This window comes from Corvus hawaiiensis, chromosome 4, assembly GCF_020740725.1.
Source record: "Corvus hawaiiensis isolate bCorHaw1 chromosome 4, bCorHaw1.pri.cur, whole genome shotgun sequence".
In the NCBI taxonomy this organism is placed as follows: domain Eukaryota; kingdom Metazoa; phylum Chordata; class Aves; order Passeriformes; family Corvidae; genus Corvus; species Corvus hawaiiensis.
The window spans coordinates 13,010,449-13,031,806 of NC_063216.1; the positions used below are offsets into that span (position 1 = coordinate 13,010,449).

Here is a 21,358-nt window from a genome sequence, read left to right on the forward strand (position 1 = left end):
GGTGCACTGAGGAAACTGTTCTGCTAAGGCAGCCTGCCTTTGAGGACTTTTCTCACTACTCGGAGCAGCATGCAGGGCTTTGGGTGGAACAGCTCAGCTTTGCTCCAGCATGGCCTGTCTACCTCTGTAAGGCAACTTGTGGGATAATCACTGACACACCAAAATCCTTCTGCAGTAATATATAGCTAATAAGTGAGAACAAATAGATTGGACATTCTTAAGGTTAAAGATATTTTCGTTTCTCCTTGCAGCAACAACATGCCAGTTGTGAAAATAAAGGAGCTGTTTGGGACATTTTAAGAGAAGACTTTACAATGACTGTTTGCAGGGTGTTTAATCTTTCCTGCAAAATGAGCATGCAGAGGAAGTCCACAGATTTGGGGGGTTTTACCTCTTTACTGCCTGCCTTTACCTGCCAGCCAGTTACCTAGCTGCTAGGGGTGGTGGTTCATCATGCATGTCTTGTTGTTTTTTTTTTTTTTAATTCAGGCTAATAATGAGAAAACTCTCCCTCTCCAAATAACCGAGAAATATACATCTTGTTATGCACCACTGTGCTTCTATTAAGAGCTTATGCTTGCTTAAGCCACGGATCATTAAATTTGCCATGGTATTTGTAGTTTAACTAAATCAAACGTGCAAATGCAATGACTCCACATGGCATCTTGGGAAGTGGACATCAGCAGTCACTCCAAGTTGGCTACATGAGCAATAAGGATATTGTTTGTACTGGTCTTACATCATCTTCTGGAGCTGCACACATCCTTAGTACAGACTGCAGCCGATTGAATGCATCCTGTGCACCTCTCTCCTGGCATCCCAGACAGCCCACTGTACTAGGAGCTGAAAGCTGATGCCATGCTCTGAGAAGCCACCCCTCACACCGGAAAGTTTTTTACTATATCCTAGCACCAACAGAGAAATCCAGTTAAAATTACTGAAAACAAATTTTTTTCTCCTCAGTTGCTTGAATGCTCAAAGGGCATTGTTGTCTGGGCCCATGCTATCCAACAAAAAACCCTAAATTTTTCCACATTAGGTCCAAAAGCCACTGTGCAATTGAGGTTCCCCGTAGCTGACAAGTGCCTAAACCAATCATAGCACCTACTGCTATGACAAAGATAATTACTGCCTTTCCGTTGGTGAAGTGTGTACCCCGCTCTGTATCATATTTAAAATAATCTAATTCCAACTCATTTTCCCCCTCCGAATTGTTTCCAGCTGTACAATTCCTTTTTTCCCCCCATATTGTTTTTATTGGATATAGTGCAAGTTCATAAAGATAGATTTTCCCATAATAAATACACAGATGTTAGAATAATAAACATACAGTCAACCTGATATATGAATATTACTAAGCCTTAACAAACATATAACAAACAACATAAATTGATTTTAAAAAATTGAAAATGAGAACACAGAGTAGCCGAGAAGGAAATGGCAGGAGAAAATAAAGGCAAGAAGCGAGCTAGAAATGTACTTACTTTAGCAAACTGTCTGGATTCATTTATGGTTCCCTTTATTGACTTGCTGATAGCATTAAAGCACAACTATGGTTGTAAAGCATTCCCAAGAATGCCGCCTGTCTTCATGTCTTGGAAGTTTTCTGCTCACCCTGAAAGCCAAGCTTTCCAAGTTGGCCAACTCATACCACACTAGAAACTACTGCGCTAGATTAATCCATCTGCTTGGACCCAAATATCCATTTTTGGAGAATAATGAGCCTCTCTACTCCTCCCATTTTTGGTAGGAAGTTTTTATGAACATTTGGCATCTCGGTTAAACCATCATCATAGCCCAGAATAAAAATGACTGGATTCATATGTGGAATCCAAGTTTAATTAAGCCTATATATGGCCTGAACCAAGAATAATTTACTGGCTGACACCCCCTCAGCATGTGTGATAAGATGCCAACCGTTTCTCTGTGACTCCATCACTTAGATATCTTTCATGCCCCATTCCCATGTTCCAATTCAGGCCTGCAGCTAAAACATGGGATCAAGAGTGGACTTACAATGTTATCTGATTCCAGTACAAATAGAGCAAGAATCACTTTTTTTATGAGTATCTCTCCTTCAGAAGCTATCCCCCTCCCTTTCCCAGTCTTACGTTTGGAATTATCCATCCTGTCCCCAGTTTATGTGTGCATGTGTACAAGTGCATGCTTGTAGAGAGAACTGTGACATTCAAGTTTATGATCTGATTGTGTTTACCAAAAGTTTTCTTCACCTGGGAGTTAATAAAATTCATGCACAGATTTTTTTTTTGCTCTAAAAATCCAGGGTTTTTCTCCTATCCCTCCCCCATTCTGCCTGGAGAGTGGATCAAAAGTTGAGTGAATGGGAAGAGACAGGAAACTTCTTAAAATGTTCTTCTCCTAAACCTCCCTTGGTGAGCAGAGCTGTAACTTCCCTTCAGATGCATTTTTTCAACACAGCAGAAAACTAAAGACCAAAACAAAAGGTAAGACATTAAAAAAAAAAAAACCAAACTTCAGAACTCCCTTGGGTTTGGCCTACTTGTTAATATTTCCCTGTCAGGTGTCCAGTTTAATGATTTTACAAATCACTGCACCAGTGACACCACCAAATATTGCTAAATCGTGATCATTTTCCACTTCATGAGTCTGAGAAAGGAGACAGGTACAGATCACTTTAGATATCTTGACAGATATATTTTTCAAAACACCAAAACACCTCTGTTTTGCCCTGGATTTAGCACTGGTAAGAGCTGCCTGTTCATAAGCACTTGAGCTGGAAGGATTCCAGTGGAAAGGGTCAATGCACAAATAATTAGCCAGAATAATCCACTGTCAAAGAACAACAGTAGGTTTCATTTCTGCTATTGATTCGGACTTCATACTACAGAGCCTGCACTGCTTACTTTTTTGGGGTGGAGTTCTTTGCTTTCTATGCTATTAATGATCTGTAGCTTTTAGAGGCATGTAAGTGACAAATTGCTCTGCCCATCCCATTCCCATTTGGGGGAATAGAGACCAGTTCCTAGTGGAGCTGGAGCTCTTTTGCATCAATAACCTGATAGGACCGGAGGCGTTACTCATCCAGATCAGGGTCCTCACTTTCAAAATGTTAGAAGGGCAATTATCTTTCAACAGTGATTACCAGTAATAACATTTGATATATAATTATTTTTTAATTAATTTAAAAATTTTTAGTTTTTAATTTTTGACTCGGGTTGTTTAAGAGGCTTAAAGCAAGAAGGATGAGTGGAGAGTACAGATGATTATGTGAGAAGCTGGCATGAAAGCTAGGGATGTGTGCAAGAAGGTGACAAATGTGTGTACAGGACAGCATGGGTAAAGTAAGTGCAGGACTGACTTTCTTTGGGGATGGCATGAGTATGGAAGATTTCCCAGCTATAAATATATCAAAATAAGCTATATGCAATGCTTGGCTGATTCATCCCATGCTACAGTCTTTGTACATGCCACTAATTTAGATTTCTCTGTCACTTTTTATCTCTGGCTGCTATAAATCTTTCACACCAACATGAATGCCCCATCATTTCTATGGTTGTTATTCCATCCTCTGGACTATTTCCATTTTTTTTAGTACAGATTCTATGTACTGTATTGGTGATGCAGCCCTCATTCACTGAAGTACCTCTTTGAGTAAATAACTCCTCATTGATCCATCTTGGAGCTTAGCTAAAAAACTGAGGACTTCTCCTGGCACAGTAGGATCCTTGGAAAACACAAGGGGGGATATGTGTCCCTGTGTCATGTCTTCTGGCTTGGTGGTGGGTGGAAGACATGCATAGTAAGAACATAAAGGCACCCAAGAGGTGATCGTAGCAACAGATACACATCTGTTGGAGAAACCTCACATTGGGTGAGTCTGAGTGTTTGCTTTGAATCTTGAAGGGGGAGTGTTGCACCAAAATACAAGTTAGAATAATCATAAATCTTCACTTGTCAGTGTAGTGGTAGAGTCTTGGCCAGTGGTTAAAGAGCAGGTCCCATATTTCCCATGCAGCAGGAGAGCAATTAATATCATGTTATCACTGCTTACTTTCCCTCCCCACCCTGAGACCTGAATAACTCACCTTCAGTGTTCATCTCCCCAAGGGATTCTGGGATGGAGCTTTCCTTTGGGGTGAAGTGAAAAACATGCCTGTCTTTTTTTAGTTTTAGTCCTTTCTTCAGTATGTTCAGGCAGAACCAAATGGCCGGTTTAGTGTTTCTGTGTCAGACACAGGTGTGTTTTGTTACACAAGTGAATATTTATGCTTAAAGGTGTCTTGTACTTTTAAGTAGTGGGGTTTTTAAATCTTTGTCCATTTTTTACCTTTTCCCCCTTTGCTAGTGTAATAACACTACTTCCTAAACCCTATCCTTTTCCTAGGTACTGACCTCATCATCTCTGGGTGCTACTCCACTAATAAAAAAAATAAAGACATGTGAATTATGGGATCCTTTATAGACCTGCATGGAACTCGTCTGGCTTGGCTGGAAGGGGTCATGTAAACCTTCTCCATCTGTTGGAGTCTGTGTGGTTTCTCTCCCAACAAATGTCAAAGCAGAACTCAGCTGCAAGAGCCAAGTTTCATCTGTGCTCGGGTTAACCCATAAAAGAACCCACCAAATTCCACATCAGTCATTTCAGACTTTCAAGAAACCATTCAGGTTCAGTGGAGAGGTCAAGAATCTGGTAAACATTTTGGCAAATATGGCTTGAACAGTGGCTCAAGAAAACCCTGGTTTTTCCAGTTTTGTATAGTCTGACCAACCTGATAGCTGGTCCATCCTAATGACAAATAATTTCTGTTCCTTGTAGCACTTACTTTGAGTAGAAACATTGAGAATGAAAGCACAGCTACAACTTGTCCTCTTTAGTCATTTGAACTGCATTAACTTGCAAAGTTTTGGAGGAGGAAAAGAGTCTCTGTGGTGAAGAGAATTGTTACCCATAAGCACAGTGGTGGAGCTGGTAAAGCACCACAAGATTTTCAGCTTGGAAAGGAGAGCAGAAATGGTGAAATCCTTTTCACTGGAAAGCTTAGTAATGACACCAACTCTGGTACAACCCTCCAGAGTGGCCCTTCTCAGGCCATAGGGGATCTCACAGAAGGTAAGAGAACCCACTTATCTAAGGTAAGAGCATGCCCGCAAACTTTGGCAGATGAAAACAGAGCATGAAGAAGTACAGCATGCTTGGCAGATGTATATTTTCTGGCAGCAACATAATTCTGGTCATTAACTGAAAGCAAACAAACATATTATCAACCAAGGAGGACCAGACCATGCCTCTAACAGTCAAGACAAGTGAATAGAGTTTTTTCTGGTTCATTTAAATTTGAAGGTAAAAGTTAGGCTAATTCCTGAATATGATTCCTTGAGAACATAATATAATGCTCACAGAATATGACAGACCCTCTGCAAATGTAAGTCAATTGCCCAATGCCAATAGATTTATTTTACTCTTTACAGCTGAACCACTGTGTCCTTAAAGTGCCCAGACCCCAGCCAGATTCTCAGATTCGGATATTCTTTCAAAAAATATTCAGTTCCCTTGTTGACTCAAACATACCTCAGTTTTTGGCATTCATTTCACAAGGGTGTTAGAAAAAAACCCTAAAGCTTTGACCACCACTACAAACAAAAGCACCATGTGAGTCGACTCCTCTTTGCACAGAAGAAATTAAATGTTATGCCTTTTTTTCATACAGTTTTAATGAGATCTTATGTCTAACCACACTCAGTTGTGTTGGAGGGACAAGACTCACCTGAACCATTGAATGCAAGAGGTATCATGCAGAGAAAAATGAAACACATGAAGAATAGGCTACAACCCCACTGAGAAGCTGGATGGTATCACTTTGAGTGCCCTTGAGAGAGCCACACAGTACAACATGTTATCCCAGCCCAAAACAGCAGACAGCATGTGAGAATGGGCAGCCCTTGGGGGAGAGAGAAAAGGTCAGGAATAAGCTAAGGATACCCAGCTGGGTGATGAGGAAAATAGTGACCTCAGTGCTGGAAAAAAATTTACATAATCTCCCCTGTGAAATAGTATCAGACATATGGTAAATGGAAAGGTATTGATTTAACTTCTGCCAGCTAAAAGCTTGTCAGGCCAAGACCATGTGTTATTTTCTTTGAATAGATTTCCTGCCTCAAATCGCAGTATTTTCTTTGCAGTATGATAGCAACACTAAAATGTATCACTGCCGCATATAGGAAGGCCAGTGTCATATGCAGAGTACTTCCATCAATTATTTGGGACTATCGCATTATTTATGCTTCTGGGAAGTCTTCAGAGGGATTTTTCTGAGCTGCTTTTAGTTCATTTTTGATTAGCCTTAATATTCACCACAGTTATCATGACAACCTGTAACAAGACAACAGCTGGAAATACTCTCTTCATGAGCTGTGACCTTGGATGGCTGTGCAGGCACTGAGGCCATTGCTGGGTCTGAAGTTGCACAGATATGAGTGACTTCATCTACAGATCACTGGAGATTTCATGTGTCTTGCCAGTTACTTTTCAGCGAGTGGAAACACACTTGTTCTGGGAGCATCACAGTTGAACTCTGAGGGTTATAAACCTTTGCAGGACCATAGCAAGAAAGGCAAAAGAAAACCATCTCAAACAGATCCCTACAGCATCGTATTAGAGACACCCTTACCTACTCGAAGCTCTTGTCCAAAGACTGTTTTCTCTCCCAGCGCAGAGCAGTTCCACCTCCCATACCGAAACTGGTACTGGCACTCATTGATTCCCATTTGTGCCCCTTCCCCGATCACAATGATGGCATCAGGGCGGCTCTGGCAGATTGCTCGCTGCCGAGGGGCCAGGCCTGGGATTTTGTTGCAGATTATATTAGCTCCTAAAGCCACCACGGATGACAAAGCTCTGAGGAAAAAAGCAGAAAGACACGTTATAACCAAATTGAGGTGACCAGGTGCTGCTGTGTGGCTGGCAAGGCACTGTGCAAAAGGGGAAGGGTTGGAGGTTGAGTTCCTGTAATTATGCCAGCTTGGCACAATGTCTCTGGTCTGGTATAGGAGCCTGGAAATCTTGCAGTAATTCCTGATCTGATTTGTGCCAGAAAAAACAAAGAAATGGAATTTTGGCACTTTTGTTTCCAGTCCTACACAGAGACATCAGCTTGTGAGATGTGGAAAGCAAGACTTATTTAAAAGAAAAATAGTGACAAGTGATCATCCACAAATCTCTGAAATTCATGTCTACTTTGAATGCGGGTTCAGGCTTAGTGTTTTAGTTACTGCAGCCAGTTCATCCACCCCTCATTTGAAACTGTTAAGCACAATTTAGAAAATGACTTGACACTAGCAACACTCTTGCCCATTGTTAGGCTCAGGGTATTGAATGATTAATGAAGTTCACCAGCATAACTGTACTCGAGATCTGGCAAACATCATGGAGTACATAGGAATGATTCTTAGTACGTGCCATCCAGACTATATCTGCAGTTCTCATTCTTCAAGTATATTTTCAGAATTCATTATGAAGTTTGCATATAACTTGCACCTGCCATATGTTTTCACTTGAGTGTATTTATTTTTCATTTTTCAGCTCACTTTTCAACATCTTCACAGGCTCATTTTTCAACATCTTTACAGGCTACATTTTAAATGGTAATATTTTGGGAAAAAAATGGGAAAACATGGATACACGTTCAGTGATGCCTCTGGTCACATCTACTGAGTAGCCACCAGGCTCATGTGGAGATGCTTCAGGTGGCTCTGGACAAGCAGACACTGCCCCATGATTCTACTTTCCCTCTTGAACACCAGCCTAAGCCTTTCATCTTAGTATTAAAAACTTCCCACTGGAAATGCTTCCTTGGGGAAATGCTGACTAAACAAAATTAAAGAATTACATAAGAATTTATCAACTTCATCACTGCAAAATTACATAAATGCTGCATTTCAATGAAATCAGAGTGTTTAATTTTGCCATTTCAATAAGCTACAGTAAAGCCAGACCAAGGAGGGTGAAATGGAGCACTATTCCCTGGCCAAAATGAAATACTGCTATTCCTGTGGAATGGCAATTCCATGATGATTCCCTCTGCCTTTAATAGGTATTTGTGCATCTTTTCCAAAGTTAACAATCCATGAGAAATTCACCACTTAGGGGTTTTTTATTTATAGAAAGGGGGGGGGGGGGGGGGGGGAGGGGAATGGATATAGAGATAAGGTATCAACACATGCCCTGTTGTTCTGCCTATTAAACAAAAGTAAGAACAAAAGGTAGTTGCAGTCTGACCACTCTCAGTGTTGGAGCAGGAGTGCTCAGACCTGTAGCTTTAATTTGTGTTCCTCTGGGTGCTGAGCAATGAAGCTGGAGCATTAACTGGAACCAGAGAGCCCCTGAGATTCATGCAGGTTTTGAACTAAGGTTTTGTTTCTGACAAAAAGTGTTTCTCCATTTAAAAAAAAGAAAAAGAAAAAAATTTAAATAGTGATGTCTTTAAATCAGAACTTTCCAAGAGATGTGATAATCTTAAAAAAGTATTATGAGTTTGATATAGGGGTAAGATTCTCTTTAGAGTGGCTTATGACCTTAATGTTATGGCTTCAAAAGCTGATGAAAATCACAGAGGAAAGTATCAATACTTAACTTTTTAAAAAAAAAAAAATCAGACACTTTTCAATATTGAAAAGTAAAAGTGTTATTTTCTTTGGAAGCTTTTCTCTCTCTGACTTCATCCACTTCCCACACAAAGTAGGATGAACATTCTGAAAATATTGCAGTAAAACACAAAGGAAAGCATTTTTCCTTAATAGATGTTTTGTGTTAAATTCAGAAACATGCACTCGTTGATGATGCTAAAATGCTGTGCCCCATTCTTACCCCATCCCCTCCACATGGCTTTGCCCAGTTCCCTGGGACAGACCAGGTGCCCAAGCGTCCTGCAAGACCTTCCCGCCTGGTAACCCATTTCCACTTCTGCTTCAGACACTGACCCTTCCAGGAAAACCTAATCCTGAGGAAATCTGGGGTTGACTCCTAAGAAAGAAACATGCACAAGGCATTCATCATTCCATTTGATGCTTAGCACATGCACAAGACATACAGTTCTGGTCTCGTAGCTGCCTGACAGTCATCAAGTTACTGAGGCTATGCCACCATCTTACTAGCAAGAATTACATCTAAAAATTGTTTGTATGTTATATAAATACTTTTTTTAAAATTAAAAACTGATAAAAACTATGCAATAACTTCCTGACATCATTTTTTTTAAACTGGTGGGCTTCCAGAGTTTCCACTAACTGTTCTCAAGTTGAGCAGCAAAACCTTACGACTTTCAAAAAAAAGGAAAGCAAGAATTGGCCACAGCATCTAAACATATAATTTTCAGTTAAGTTGCTTGCTTCGTACACATTACTGCTGTCTCATGATTAGGTTAAAGAGTATATTCTTTGGTTTCCCATTGTTTTTTGGAGCAGACCTTGGTCAAACTGACAGTGGGTCAGTTTATTTGTCCAGAAAATAAGCATGATCATATCTGCCTCAGAAGGTATCGTGAGGGTGTCGTAATTATTGTGTGCTTGTAACGTGTATTAAAACAATTAAACTGCAACTATTGGGCATTGAAGGGGTCTTAGTTTTTCTATTATTACTTCCAGAAACTTCCCCCTCTCTGGCCTGAACTTACCAGCATATTCCCTCAGACTTGTTTAGCCTACTTGTAAATTGTTACAGTGCCAAAAGAAATGCTGAATCATGAAACTGAGGTTTTGGAAAACTTTATTTTTATTAAAGAAATGCACCCAACAGCATTTCAAGCTTCCTCTCCTCCATTTCTTGTGGCATCCCTCAGTTTGTGCATCAGTCACACATTCGGGAGGGTTGTGCACTGCCCCTGCCCCTTGGCAGGTTGAAGTCTACATCATTTTTTTTATGAGATGGAGATTGTTTTACTTTATAGCTGTCAAAAGGCAGATCCTCCATGCCACATTTTGGCATCTTCTTTCATCTAATCTTTCTCTGTGGTGCAAATTTCCTTGACTCTTATCACCAGAAACTCCTGAGTGTGTCATTTTGTTAAGATTTCTGATGCAGTTTACAGTAATTGTAACCATCCTGCACCACGACAGTCTCCACACGCCTCAGAGTCTTCTGCTGGCTCATCCACATGGGCTATCCAATTAAACATCATCCACATGGCTTATCCAGATAAACAGAGCTAGTGGAATAATGGCACATTTCCTGAGGAATTAGTGTCCTTAGAATCCTAAGGCATTAGTGTCTGGAATATGGAGAGCCTTCATGTTTCTTCATGCCTATGCCATTAATCCAAGGGAAACACCAGCACTGAAATTGAGCAATGGCTATAAACAGAGTTATACCCGAATTAAAAAAAAAAAAAGAGCAAAAAAACAACGACCAAAAAAACCACAGGAAAAACCCAAACAACCCAACAACAACAACCAAACAAACAAACAAAAAAAAACCAAACCAAAAAAACCCCACAGATCTGGGCTTGGATAGGACCTTGTAGTTCAAACTTCCATCAAATTAAACCTGATGAACAAGGTTTTGGAAGGCGTGGTCTCTGCATAAGAATTTTGAAATATCAGGGTTTTTTCCTTTGAAAAATAACTAGGACTGTGTCACAGCAAGCAGAAATTCACGGCAGTGGGAGACAAGTTTCAGCTTATTTTCTGAAATAATGCTTGCTTACTTATGCAAAGACAGACGAATCCTGTCACAAAACGAGAAAATTCTCCCTCCAAATGTATTTCCTGTTACAGGTGTATCTCCTCTGTAGGACCTAAGCAACTCCAGCTTCCCTTTTCACAAAGTGAAACGAAAATTATTAAATATTCTAAGTAAGTCATAAAAGTAAAGGTCTTTGAAATGCTTCAGAAATTAAACACTAAAGCCACTTGAGTTTTAAGAACTGCTTGTTGGAAGAGAAATGTACTCTTCATTCCTGGTTGGCTTGCTTGAGTCTCCATTTTATATTTGCAAATACAAGCATCTGCTTAACTTGAGCGTGAGTCATTTCATTGATTTTCAGTGTTATCAGGTCCTTGCAACTTCTGATTAATTTCAGGTATAGGAAGGTCATCATGTGAACTGCAGTTTACAGAGTCTTTGCACAAGTGGAAAATACATAAAATAAATCCTTATAATGGACAGCTGTACAAGCACATGAGAAAAAAAAAATTTAAATTTTATTCTTGTTAAAAGAATCTGAACTTTGATAAAATTATGCAACAAAGTTGTACACTTATAGATGAAGAGCAGTAACTAACCAATCTTTGGAGTTGTCCCCAAGCTCCTGCACAGGCAGAGATGTGTACTGATATTTCTCCAAGGAGTTTAATATACCATTCTGACAAATACATGACAAAAGATGTAAAATAAGAGATTAAGCCAACAACGCATTGTATACAGATGAAACGCTTAAACAGGTTGATTTTAACCTTTTGGCTAAAAAAAGTTTTTAAATTGTTTTAAAAATTCTCTGCCAATCCATGTTGCCTGGGCAAATTACATTTTATTGGAGCCCAGGACTGGCTTCAGGAACTTCTTCTCCTCCAGCACCCTCCTTCATTTGCATTCCTGGCTGCACAACAGCACAGTGCACACTTCCCACTGAGCCAGCCTTACTGCAAGCCCTTGGATAGGCAACTGTAGGGTCACTGAGATCCCACCTCAGCTCTGCTTCTCGATATTCACCTGAAACTGCTATTGGGCAGGGGGTTTGTTTTCAGCAAGGAATGAAGGGATTTTATCCACATGAATCCCATTATCAGCAGGGGAGCTGTGCAGCTTTTTGGCACACTGTACCGAAAACTTGCCCAACCACCTCTCACAAAAAATCCACATAGTGGGTTTTTTGTTAGCAGGAACCACCGAGGTATTTTGTGGTGACACTGCGACACATCTGAAACTGTACACCGCTACCGAATGGTTGACTTAATTAAGAATTTCTAAGTAAATATTTTGAGTGTGTATCAGTTGCAGAAATTGGCAGGAGTGTCCTGGGCTCTGAATGCCATCTGCATATGTTTAGGCTTTCAGTTTTGTTTTCCACCCTGGCTTTGGGAAATTGTTGTTCAGCACATATGTTACTGAAGCGGAAATCCAGTAAGGCTGGGTGGTACAGCCCTGTGGTGCTCTCCCCTCTGCTGGGGCTCCGGACCTGGGGGTTGCACACAGCAACCTGTTCATTCCCACCAAATGAAAGGCAGAGATTTCTTTGAGGAGCTCACCCAAAAAAGTACCTGATATCCTACGTAGTGTGCTTGCTGGCAGGAATGAAAGTGGCAGGCTAGGTGAGTTGAGGGGATGACTCACACAAGGGCAGAACATGCCTCGGGCTAAATGCCTGCTTGAGAGAGGTGTGGGGGCATGGCCCCCATCCCTGTATGCCATAGTGATGGGGGGAACACCAGCAAAGCCTTGGATCACACCCTCCCCTACCTGCCAGCTGGGATGGTTGCTATGAAGCCAGCAGTGAATCATTAGGCTTCAGGAGAAGGAGGGGAGACATTGCCTGGGAGCCATGTTCACAGATGAGCACCAGCAACCAGCGCCAGCCTCCTGCGAATTCCTACTGTTCACTGAGCAAGAGAAATCTGATTTTGACACATATCTTATTTGCTGTATGACTGGTCCACTACAATAATTTTTATTAATCTGTCAGTGAGGCAACACTTGATATGTAGCAGCAGGATATCTTGAAGACTGTTACATCTGTAGTTTACCTGTATTCAACTTTTTTACACCAAAGAAAGGCTCGTGGAGAACAGAAATGCCTCACATGCCTCATGTGTCCTATTGCAAAGGTCACAGTAGCAAATTCACATTTCCATTTTCATTGGACATTCACTCCTCCTGAATTTTCATGGAAAACTACTGTATAACGAAGATTTTCTTTCTTGTCTCAAAACACTTTATTCTAGGGGCATCTTGTTATATGGTGGAAAACACATCCTGTGGATATAAAAATTAATGAAGATAAAATCAGGTGTTAAAATATCTGAAGTGTGGCAAATAATGATTCCAAAGGAATTTGTGTTTCAAGAATTTTTGGTTTGCTAAACCAGAGAAGACTGATAGGCCAGTGTTGGAAAGCTGCAGGAAGGCTGCAGTTCTGGCATTCTCCTGAGCAATTCATGGAAGGCTGGAATATGCCTGCTTTGGTCTTGTCAGTGATGAAGATGGTGACATACATGGTGTAATTGAACTTATCTGAATAGGCTTAATGAAAAATTGAGTTGATATAAAACTATTTGATTCCTTTTACAACCAAAACTTAATCAGATTTAGAAATCAAACTGAAACAATTTTGTTTCACACTGTTATTTTATTTTGTCTCTATAAACACCGTTAGCAGGACCTACCAGTTCAGTTCTGCAAACATGCACACACCTTACTGTGCAAAGTACCAAGCAGCTTCCACCCTCAGTAACAACAAAGTCCATTCCTGAATGCCAAGATGCCTGTTAAGCACTCACAGTTGGTGTTGTCTATAATTATATATTATTATATATATTATATTACTATAATTTGCCTTCCACGCCATTTCTTTTTCTCCTTAGCACTAGAAAGAGCCACACTGATATCTGACAGAGAGGCACAGAGCTGTTTGCTGAGCAGCAACCCACCACAGTGGAACACAAAGTTCCCTTGCAGAGTAACTGGCGGGGGGATATTGCAGTTCTCCTGGCGTGGAATGCAACTTTGAAACACCAAACTGGCTGGAAGAGATAACTCACAGATTTTCTGTGTCTATGCAGAAAACAGTCCAGTATCATAGAAAAATAAAATTTTCACACTTCTATATGTAAAGTCCATGGTTTTGTCATGTTTTTCATACAGTAAATAAGAACAAATAAGCTTTCTCCAATCACATATGGCATATGTATAGATATGGGCATTTTCCAAGCTTTATCAATTCCTAGCCTTAATTAAACTTAAGCAAAGTGCATACTTTGGCTCTAACCAAAGTTTAGCAGTCTGTTCTCTTTGGGGAACAGGTTAAGAGGAAAAGAGAAAAAGGAAGTCTTCAGGCAAAGTCCAAGATTCATCAAGACCATACCCTGCTTAATTTGTCAGATCTGATGAAAGCGTGTCACAGTCCTACCACAGATGCCCTGCACAGAAGCAGTTATCCATGGGTTAGCTCATTCTAAAATGCCAGGTATGCACTGTGGCTTTAAAATCTTTAAGGTGGACTGTTACTGGAATCTATCTTAAAATATATGCTTTGTGATATTTTTCATTAAACATTTATGATAGATCTTAAATTTTTGGCTTTGCATGCATGAGGCTTCCATAGATATGATACAAAAATTGAAAGAGGAAAGCATTTAATAGTGGGTCTACAGGAAAGGAAAACTTTTCCTTCTTGAAGTGAAATCAACTGGCTTTACTGCTATCGTGGTTCAGGTAGGAACTCATTTTTGTTAGTCTGAGCAACCAATGAGAATAAATTCTGAAAGTCTACTGGTGAGCCATTATGTTGGAGAATTTAGTCTTTTGTGTTAATATTTTAAGACTCCATTGCAGTGTCTCAACTCCTGGGTTGCAGTGTATTCTATTACCATCCCCATCAGCTGTTGAAATCAGGCGGGGCAGTGTTTCCTTGCCTCCTCCCCCCAGACTATCTTTCTGTTAATTGCCCATCATTGTCCTGCCACCTGACTCAGAGATAACTCCCTCTGGACTATCTTCTGTTAATGAGCCTAATCAACACTTTGCCTCATGACTCATTATCCCATTGTGAGATGCTCCACCCAGAGGGAGGAACCAAGCATCCCATCGTGGATATAAGCTGAGGCTGAACACCAGAGACAACCCTTCCCACTGGATTTCCAGAGGACAGGAGCTACACAGCCACCACTGGACCTTCTGAGGAAGAGCAGACTGTGTTACTACAGGATCACTGCTTCAGAGGACTGCAGCCACCATTCTACCAGACTGTTACCACCACCCTGCCTAACAGGGTGTCAGGTTGTACCTTGACTCTGTCAGTTTGACAGTGTTTTCTTTTACCTTTTTTTTTTCCCCTTTTCTTTAATTTCCATTAAATTGTTATTCTGACTTGGTGCCTCCCACTGGTTTGTTTTCAAACTAGTACAGTCTGTTAATCATGAGGATCAAAGTCTGTATGGAGCTCTGAGGTACACCCAAAAAGCCATACAAAGTTGTCTCAGCTGTTCTTTTGTCATTAAGGTGGAGAGGCCACATTGACCCCTCCCACAATGTGTGCTTCAGACTAAATGACCACTGAAAGCGCTATTTTTGCATGGAGATATGACCACAAAACAAGTCTTACTGGTCTTGAATTAGCAGCAGAGGAGAAAAAAAATTAATTCTCTTTGTCAGTGACACTGAATTTTTATCCACTGAATACCCCACTATTACGAGCCATGATTTATTTCTTTTATTCTTGCCCTCACCACTGTTTTCATGGTGGTAAATCTTTCCTAAGGCCATAAAAAATCAGGATATGGAATTAAGTAACATCCACGAGCAAAATTAAAACCAAAAACCCATAAGCTTGGTGCTGTCAGGTTTACTTACTGGCTCCTACATCTGGAATGGGAGCATTGCTCAAACCAGCAGCAGCATTTGTTGTTCTCTTCTGCTCTAAGTGCCTCAGGCAAGATCGTTGTCAGGGGGGACAGGGAGCAGAATGAGTTCTCTTGATGTTTCTCTACAGCTGCTGAAGCTTTGGAGTGACAGATCATCAGAAGGGCAGGTCCTCCTGCTCAGGTGTGCAGCAGGCGAGGAAGTGAGTGTGAGGAGTGGGTACATCCTTGGCACCATCCAAGCGGGACCAGACACCTTGACATGGTCCCAGTTTGGTTGTGAAGCCTTGAGCCCTTGTGTTTTCCTCCTCAATTACTCACTCTCCCCTTTCTCTCAAACTACAGTAGTTGGGGAACACTCATTCATAGTGAACACACTTGCATTGTTCTCAAGATGTGGGAAAAACTGTAAAAGAAACACCAAGTCCCAGAAGCAGAAAGCATGGACCTCTCCAGGCTTAGCATGAACGGGTAAGAATGGGGAAAACTGTGGGGTTTTAAAAATTTTTTATATTTCATTTCAGAGTTTATTCCCTCACTGGAGAGCTGCAATATCCCACCAGATATGGGTGGTGTGCCTGCATGAGGCTGGTTGGTGGTGCAGAAGTACCTCTGTCTGAGACATAGGTCGAATGTACTCTCCATTTCCAGTACCAAGGACAGGAAGGAGAATGCACCTTCCACATCACCTTGAAAAGAAACAGCTGCTGCTCTGCTCCTCAGAGTCATGGTATGGTTTGGATTGGAAGGGACCTTAAAGCCCATGCAGTCCCACCCCCTGCCATGGGCAGGGACACCTCCCACTAGACCAGGTTGCTCCAAGCCCCAATCCAACCTGGCATCAGGCACTTCCAGGGATGGGGCAGCAACAGCTTCTCTGGGCAACCTGTGCCAGGGCCTCACTTTCCAATAGAGCAGGTTGCTCAGATTGACACAGGCTGATTGCCTGGATACATGTTCTGCTCCCAGGACAGGTTTGGCAGCCAGGAGGTTGTGCTAGGGCTGCACAGGCAGCTTTGAATGAGCTCCCTGGGCTGGCTGCAACTTCAAACAAAAGTGCCCTGAAAGTCCCCTTCAGCCTGCATAGCTCAGCTAAGCTCTTGCAAAGCCTGGTTTAGGAAGGAAAATTATTTTAGGACCACCTTATTAAATACAAGAGATCTATTGCAGATTTCAAGGTGCTAGATGCGTGGCTGACACCCTTTGTGTTTTCCTGGTCATGTAGTTCTATTTGCTTCCATGGAAAATTTGCTGTTCAGCTGCAACTCAGCCCAAGTCAATGCACCAGAATATGTCCCTGTACAAAGACTTCATGCTAAACACCAGATCCCAAAATAAATTAAGAAGGTAGAGGTGTTACACTAAGGTAGTTGCCTAAGAAATGCAGAGCGCAGAAATGCTGCGCTTGGTAGGTTTTGTATATCTTTAGTTAATAGTTACTGAAAAGAAAAAAAATGCAACATATTTTCAAGCAAATAGCAAACGTCACTTGGATATAATTTTTTTTAATAGTCTCTTAGTGTGTTAACTAATTCTGTCTCTCATTTTCTGAGTCCGTTTCCCTATGAGAAAATTATTTGCAGCCTATCTTGTACCACCACACCAGCTGTAAGGAAAACTGCTTGGCGCTTCCATGGAGCAGGCCTGCATTCCCTGCACCCAGCAAAACTCCCAGTGGCTATTGGTGGTCACACAAAGAGAAATTCTGATCCATCAGATAGAAAACTTATGGCTAGCTCCTTACATGGATTAACCTACTGAAGTTATGAGACAACTTGTCTACTTGAGATTATACATGTTGGTTATAGGAAAATAGGAAAGGAAATAGGGTTTGATCACCAGTCTGATCAGACCTTCAAATCTGTACCTAAAAGTTGGATATTACTATAAAATAGCTGCAGTCTGAGAAATCCTCAAGTGTGGAAAAAAAGGGTGAATCCCTCAGAAACTGCAGAATATAAAAGATTATTTCCTATGCAGATTTCCAAGCATTTAAAACATTATTGTATGCAGCATGTGGGCTTTCTGTGAACAAAAGCTCTCTGTTTTATAATCTGAACTGTCAACACTGGCACAAAATAATGTGACACCAAACAGGACCATCTATGAATTTCTAAGGTTTCTTTCAGCTACTTATTTCAAAATTTTAATTCTGAGTGATGTAAGAGGCCTGGTAAACCACACAGTAACTTTTCTAGTTCCCTGGCTTGTTGAGTCTATTCCAGGTGTTCAGAAGGATTAGCAAAAGTCATTTTGAGTTGTTTTTGTAGAGGGAGTTTCTAAATTTGGTATGCAGCCATAAAAATCGTGCATCTGTGTTATTATCCCAGTGGCCTGTGCTGGGTGTGTCCTTGGTGTTTTGCAAATCGCTATAAGCTTGTGAAAGCAGCTGGATGGAATACTTCTCCTAAAATCCTCTCTCAAAAGATCCAACACACACTGTCAATCATACACATGCAGGCATTTACCTGCCTTTCTGTTATGTGGCATATTGATCCCAATTTAGCTGCTTCTTGCCTTCAAACTGAAGATGCTGCTGACTATGGGCATCTTCAATTTCTTTTTCCTTCAGTTCTCTCTCTGAATCTAATAATTTGAAAAAGTCCCTTTATGGCCATGCAATCCAAAGAGTGAAGAGATTTAAAGAGGTAAGTGATAAGGATTGTTTGGGATTCATAGCTGAGCCTGCAGAGGCAGCACTAAAACAGCTCCACCAAAGTGAGTCGCATGAAATCTACAGGGGCTATAGGCAGCTGGTGGCACACACAGTGTCAGCCAGTGAGCACCCAGAGCAGGTTAAACCTGGCTTAACAGCTACATCTGAGCCACATTCTGTTCTTCATCTTCAGTTAGCCCCACACTCTTAGAGAAATCTTCTTTCACTGCTAACAAATATTTACTCTCATTTTTCTCCCTGATGCTTTTAAATTTTTACCCTTAGGTGAAACAGAAATTGATGGAGAAGTGCAACCTTTCTGTCTGAATTGCATTTATCTGTTCCACAGAAGAAAAACTTAAGCTAACAACAGCATCACAAACTATGAGGAAGATGAGAAATTATCAAAGTTTCCTAAAACTCAATGACTTAAATATATTTTAAGCACTATGGCATACTCAGAAGGAGAGTTTGTTTTAAAAGGGTTGTGGTCATAGGCAAGGGCAGCCACAGACCTTCTCTAAGATGTGAAATCTTCAATCTGTCCCCTCAGTTCCCCCAGTGGTTACCCCAACGATGTGATATGCCTTTGTACATGGTGTTAGGCCAAGAGCATGCCTGTCTTTAGGCACTATATCAGAACTCCTGCACCAAGGGTTTTGAAAGCACATGCCAAGGCATGTCAGACTGGCAGCTGTGTGTGCAGAACTGGCCCCTGTGTGTGCATGTGGAAAGGCTCCTTTTGGGAGAGTATGAGACCATGAACGCTGAGGACTGAATGAGCTGCATTCCCTCGAGAGAGCTTGGTGAGAAAGCAATGTGGTGAGCACATCTCTCTGAGGGGTGATGGGAAGGCACAAGATTCACAGAAGGGAGCAAACAGGACAGTAAGTGACTGTGAGGAGACAGTAGTCCATCCACCTTCCCTGGGCAGGATCAGCTACACCTTTCCCACTCCTAACAGGTACTTTGTACCATTAATAAATCATCCTACCTAAATTTTCCCTAAAAGGGTGGTTGGGCCCTGAACAGGCTCCCCAGGGAATGGTCATGGTTCCAAGGATGATAGAACTCAAGGAGAATTTGAACAACACTCAGGCACAGGGTGAGGTTCTTGAGGTTCTCCTGTGCAGGGCCAGGAGCTGGACTTTATGATTCCTGTGGGTCCCTTCCAACTCAGAATATTCCAATATTTCTTTTCCATGATTCTATGAAATTTCTGCAATTGAAGCTCAGGGTTTCTTCTCTGATACCCGATGGGAACAGAATATTTTGTCCCTACAGGCCTTGCACTGTCATTTAGGTTGTTTATAAATCTTCTGCAGAGCAAAACAGCCCTCATTCAAATTTTCCTCTCATGCATGAGACCTCTGATCATTTCTATCCCTCTTTTCAACGTTCCCTCCCACTGGTCCAAGCTTTTCCGCACAAGAAGATAAACTAAACATCATGACTGGAATTACACTCCCGTCTCCTCCTCTGGGATACAATAATAAGATAACCTCTTTTGTCACCCGACGCCTTTAGCTCCACTTAGTGCAATAGAGTTGAGACCTAAAGTGGCTCTTTAGTCCTCATTCTACAGTGAATTACCATTGCTTCTGACTTCTTCAGTTCCTCCATGGACTGGATTGCAGCTGTGTCAAATGGGCCCAAAAGTATTTTGACTCCTTGTGTCTCACCCCCTCATTAGTAGAACAGTAGCTGTTCAGCAATTAGTGTCCAGTTATGAGCATTCCTTTGATTTGCAGCATCTGACTTTGAGAACACGGGACAGATGGAGGGGAAGTATGGTTAAAAGTGTAGAAAAACAATTTGCTTAGATTGTGCTTATTATTTACATTGGAGGTTTTAGTGTCTGAGACGGGGCAAGTAAAAGTATCTTCACTAAGTACCTAAAATACAAAAAGCTTGTGTTTTAAAAGCACCTATTTTAAGAGTCTTAAAAATAATGCATATATTGCCTTGCATTGATACACTGCCTGAATAAATCTACGCCAAGTTTTGGTGCAGTATTGAGTGGAATTACAGCATAGGAATCAATTTTCCCAATAAACCATAGCCAAAGTGGGCTTGATGTGTTTTGGTTTCATTGCACTTCTGAGAAATGGAGTGACTGCACAGGAGAATGAGAATTGCTCCAACTGGAGATCTGTGAACCAAGGGGATGAGGTGGCATCACTTCCAGCCTTACTAAGTCATTCTCTTGTGTCTCCAAACAAAGCCAGAGAAGTTTTTCTTGTAAGGAACTACATGCATTGGTGAAAATGTGTCTTTCAGTTGAAGGCTGAAATACTGTCACACTTTGTTTGATTTCTAGGCCAGTCTGTACGTTCAAGGGACCCTAGGAGTTAAGATTTACAGTTCAAACCATTCAATGCTTCTGAATTTTCTGTAATTCATGGATTTTCTATAGAGCATGGATGATGTAAGTTTCTTTCCAGTAACACTTCTAGAATTAAACCAGTGTTTACATTTTTAATCCAACTTCTGAGCATTTCACCCCTAGCAAAAATCAAAGTGCCTGATTTTATTGGATTACCATTGCGTTATGCCATTAAACACGAATCTTTAGACTCCAGTTTCTGTACCTCACACACAAAGCATTTGTGCCATATCCACAAGTTTTCCTAGCACAGCCTACATGATCCAGGATGAAAGTTTACTGCCATGGAAAAAAACCATGCAGCATGGGAAAGACATTCCGAAAAAATAAAACTGAGTGGAAACTGAAAGCCCAAAGGAACTTTGAGAGCTGGGTTTTGGTTTCTTTGGATCTTTAATCCCCAGAATGGCTCCATTTTTTTCGTCCAAATTGTTCACCCAGGTCTAATGACCATTGAACAGTCTGGCAGGCACTACACATGAGATAGGATTAGGAGGTCATGGGTTCAGTCCGTAAGTAGGACCACTCACCCCTCTCACAAATCTACTCAGTTGACAGACAATTCTTTGTGATGAGTTGGCCACCCATTTGGAGGGTCAACAGAATTCTTGCTTATTTTGAAAATTTGACCATGAGACACAAACTGCCTTTCTGTGTGGGGAAGCCCACCCCACAGACAGGGAAAAAAATCACAGTTCATGCTGTTCAAAATCCATCTTCCCAAGACTCTTCCTGTGCTGGCCAGTGTTTTCCAAGCCAATTGCTTTTAT

The 21,358-nt window shown here is 41.2% G+C and overlaps 1 protein-coding gene across 4 annotated transcripts in view; it reads right to left on the reverse strand.

Annotated features, from left to right (window-relative positions):
- WNT7B (Wnt family member 7B) overlaps positions 1 to 21,358 on the reverse strand; it is a 95,061-nt gene that overhangs the window by 35,374 nt on the left and 38,329 nt on the right. For all 4 annotated transcript variants that reach the window (XM_048302275.1, XM_048302274.1, XM_048302277.1 and 1 more), the window contains exon 2: positions 6,651 to 6,877. In XM_048302275.1, the coding sequence (XP_048158232.1) occupies positions 6,651 to 6,877 (227 nt within the window). The remainder of the gene's footprint in view (positions 1 to 6,650; positions 6,878 to 21,358) is intronic.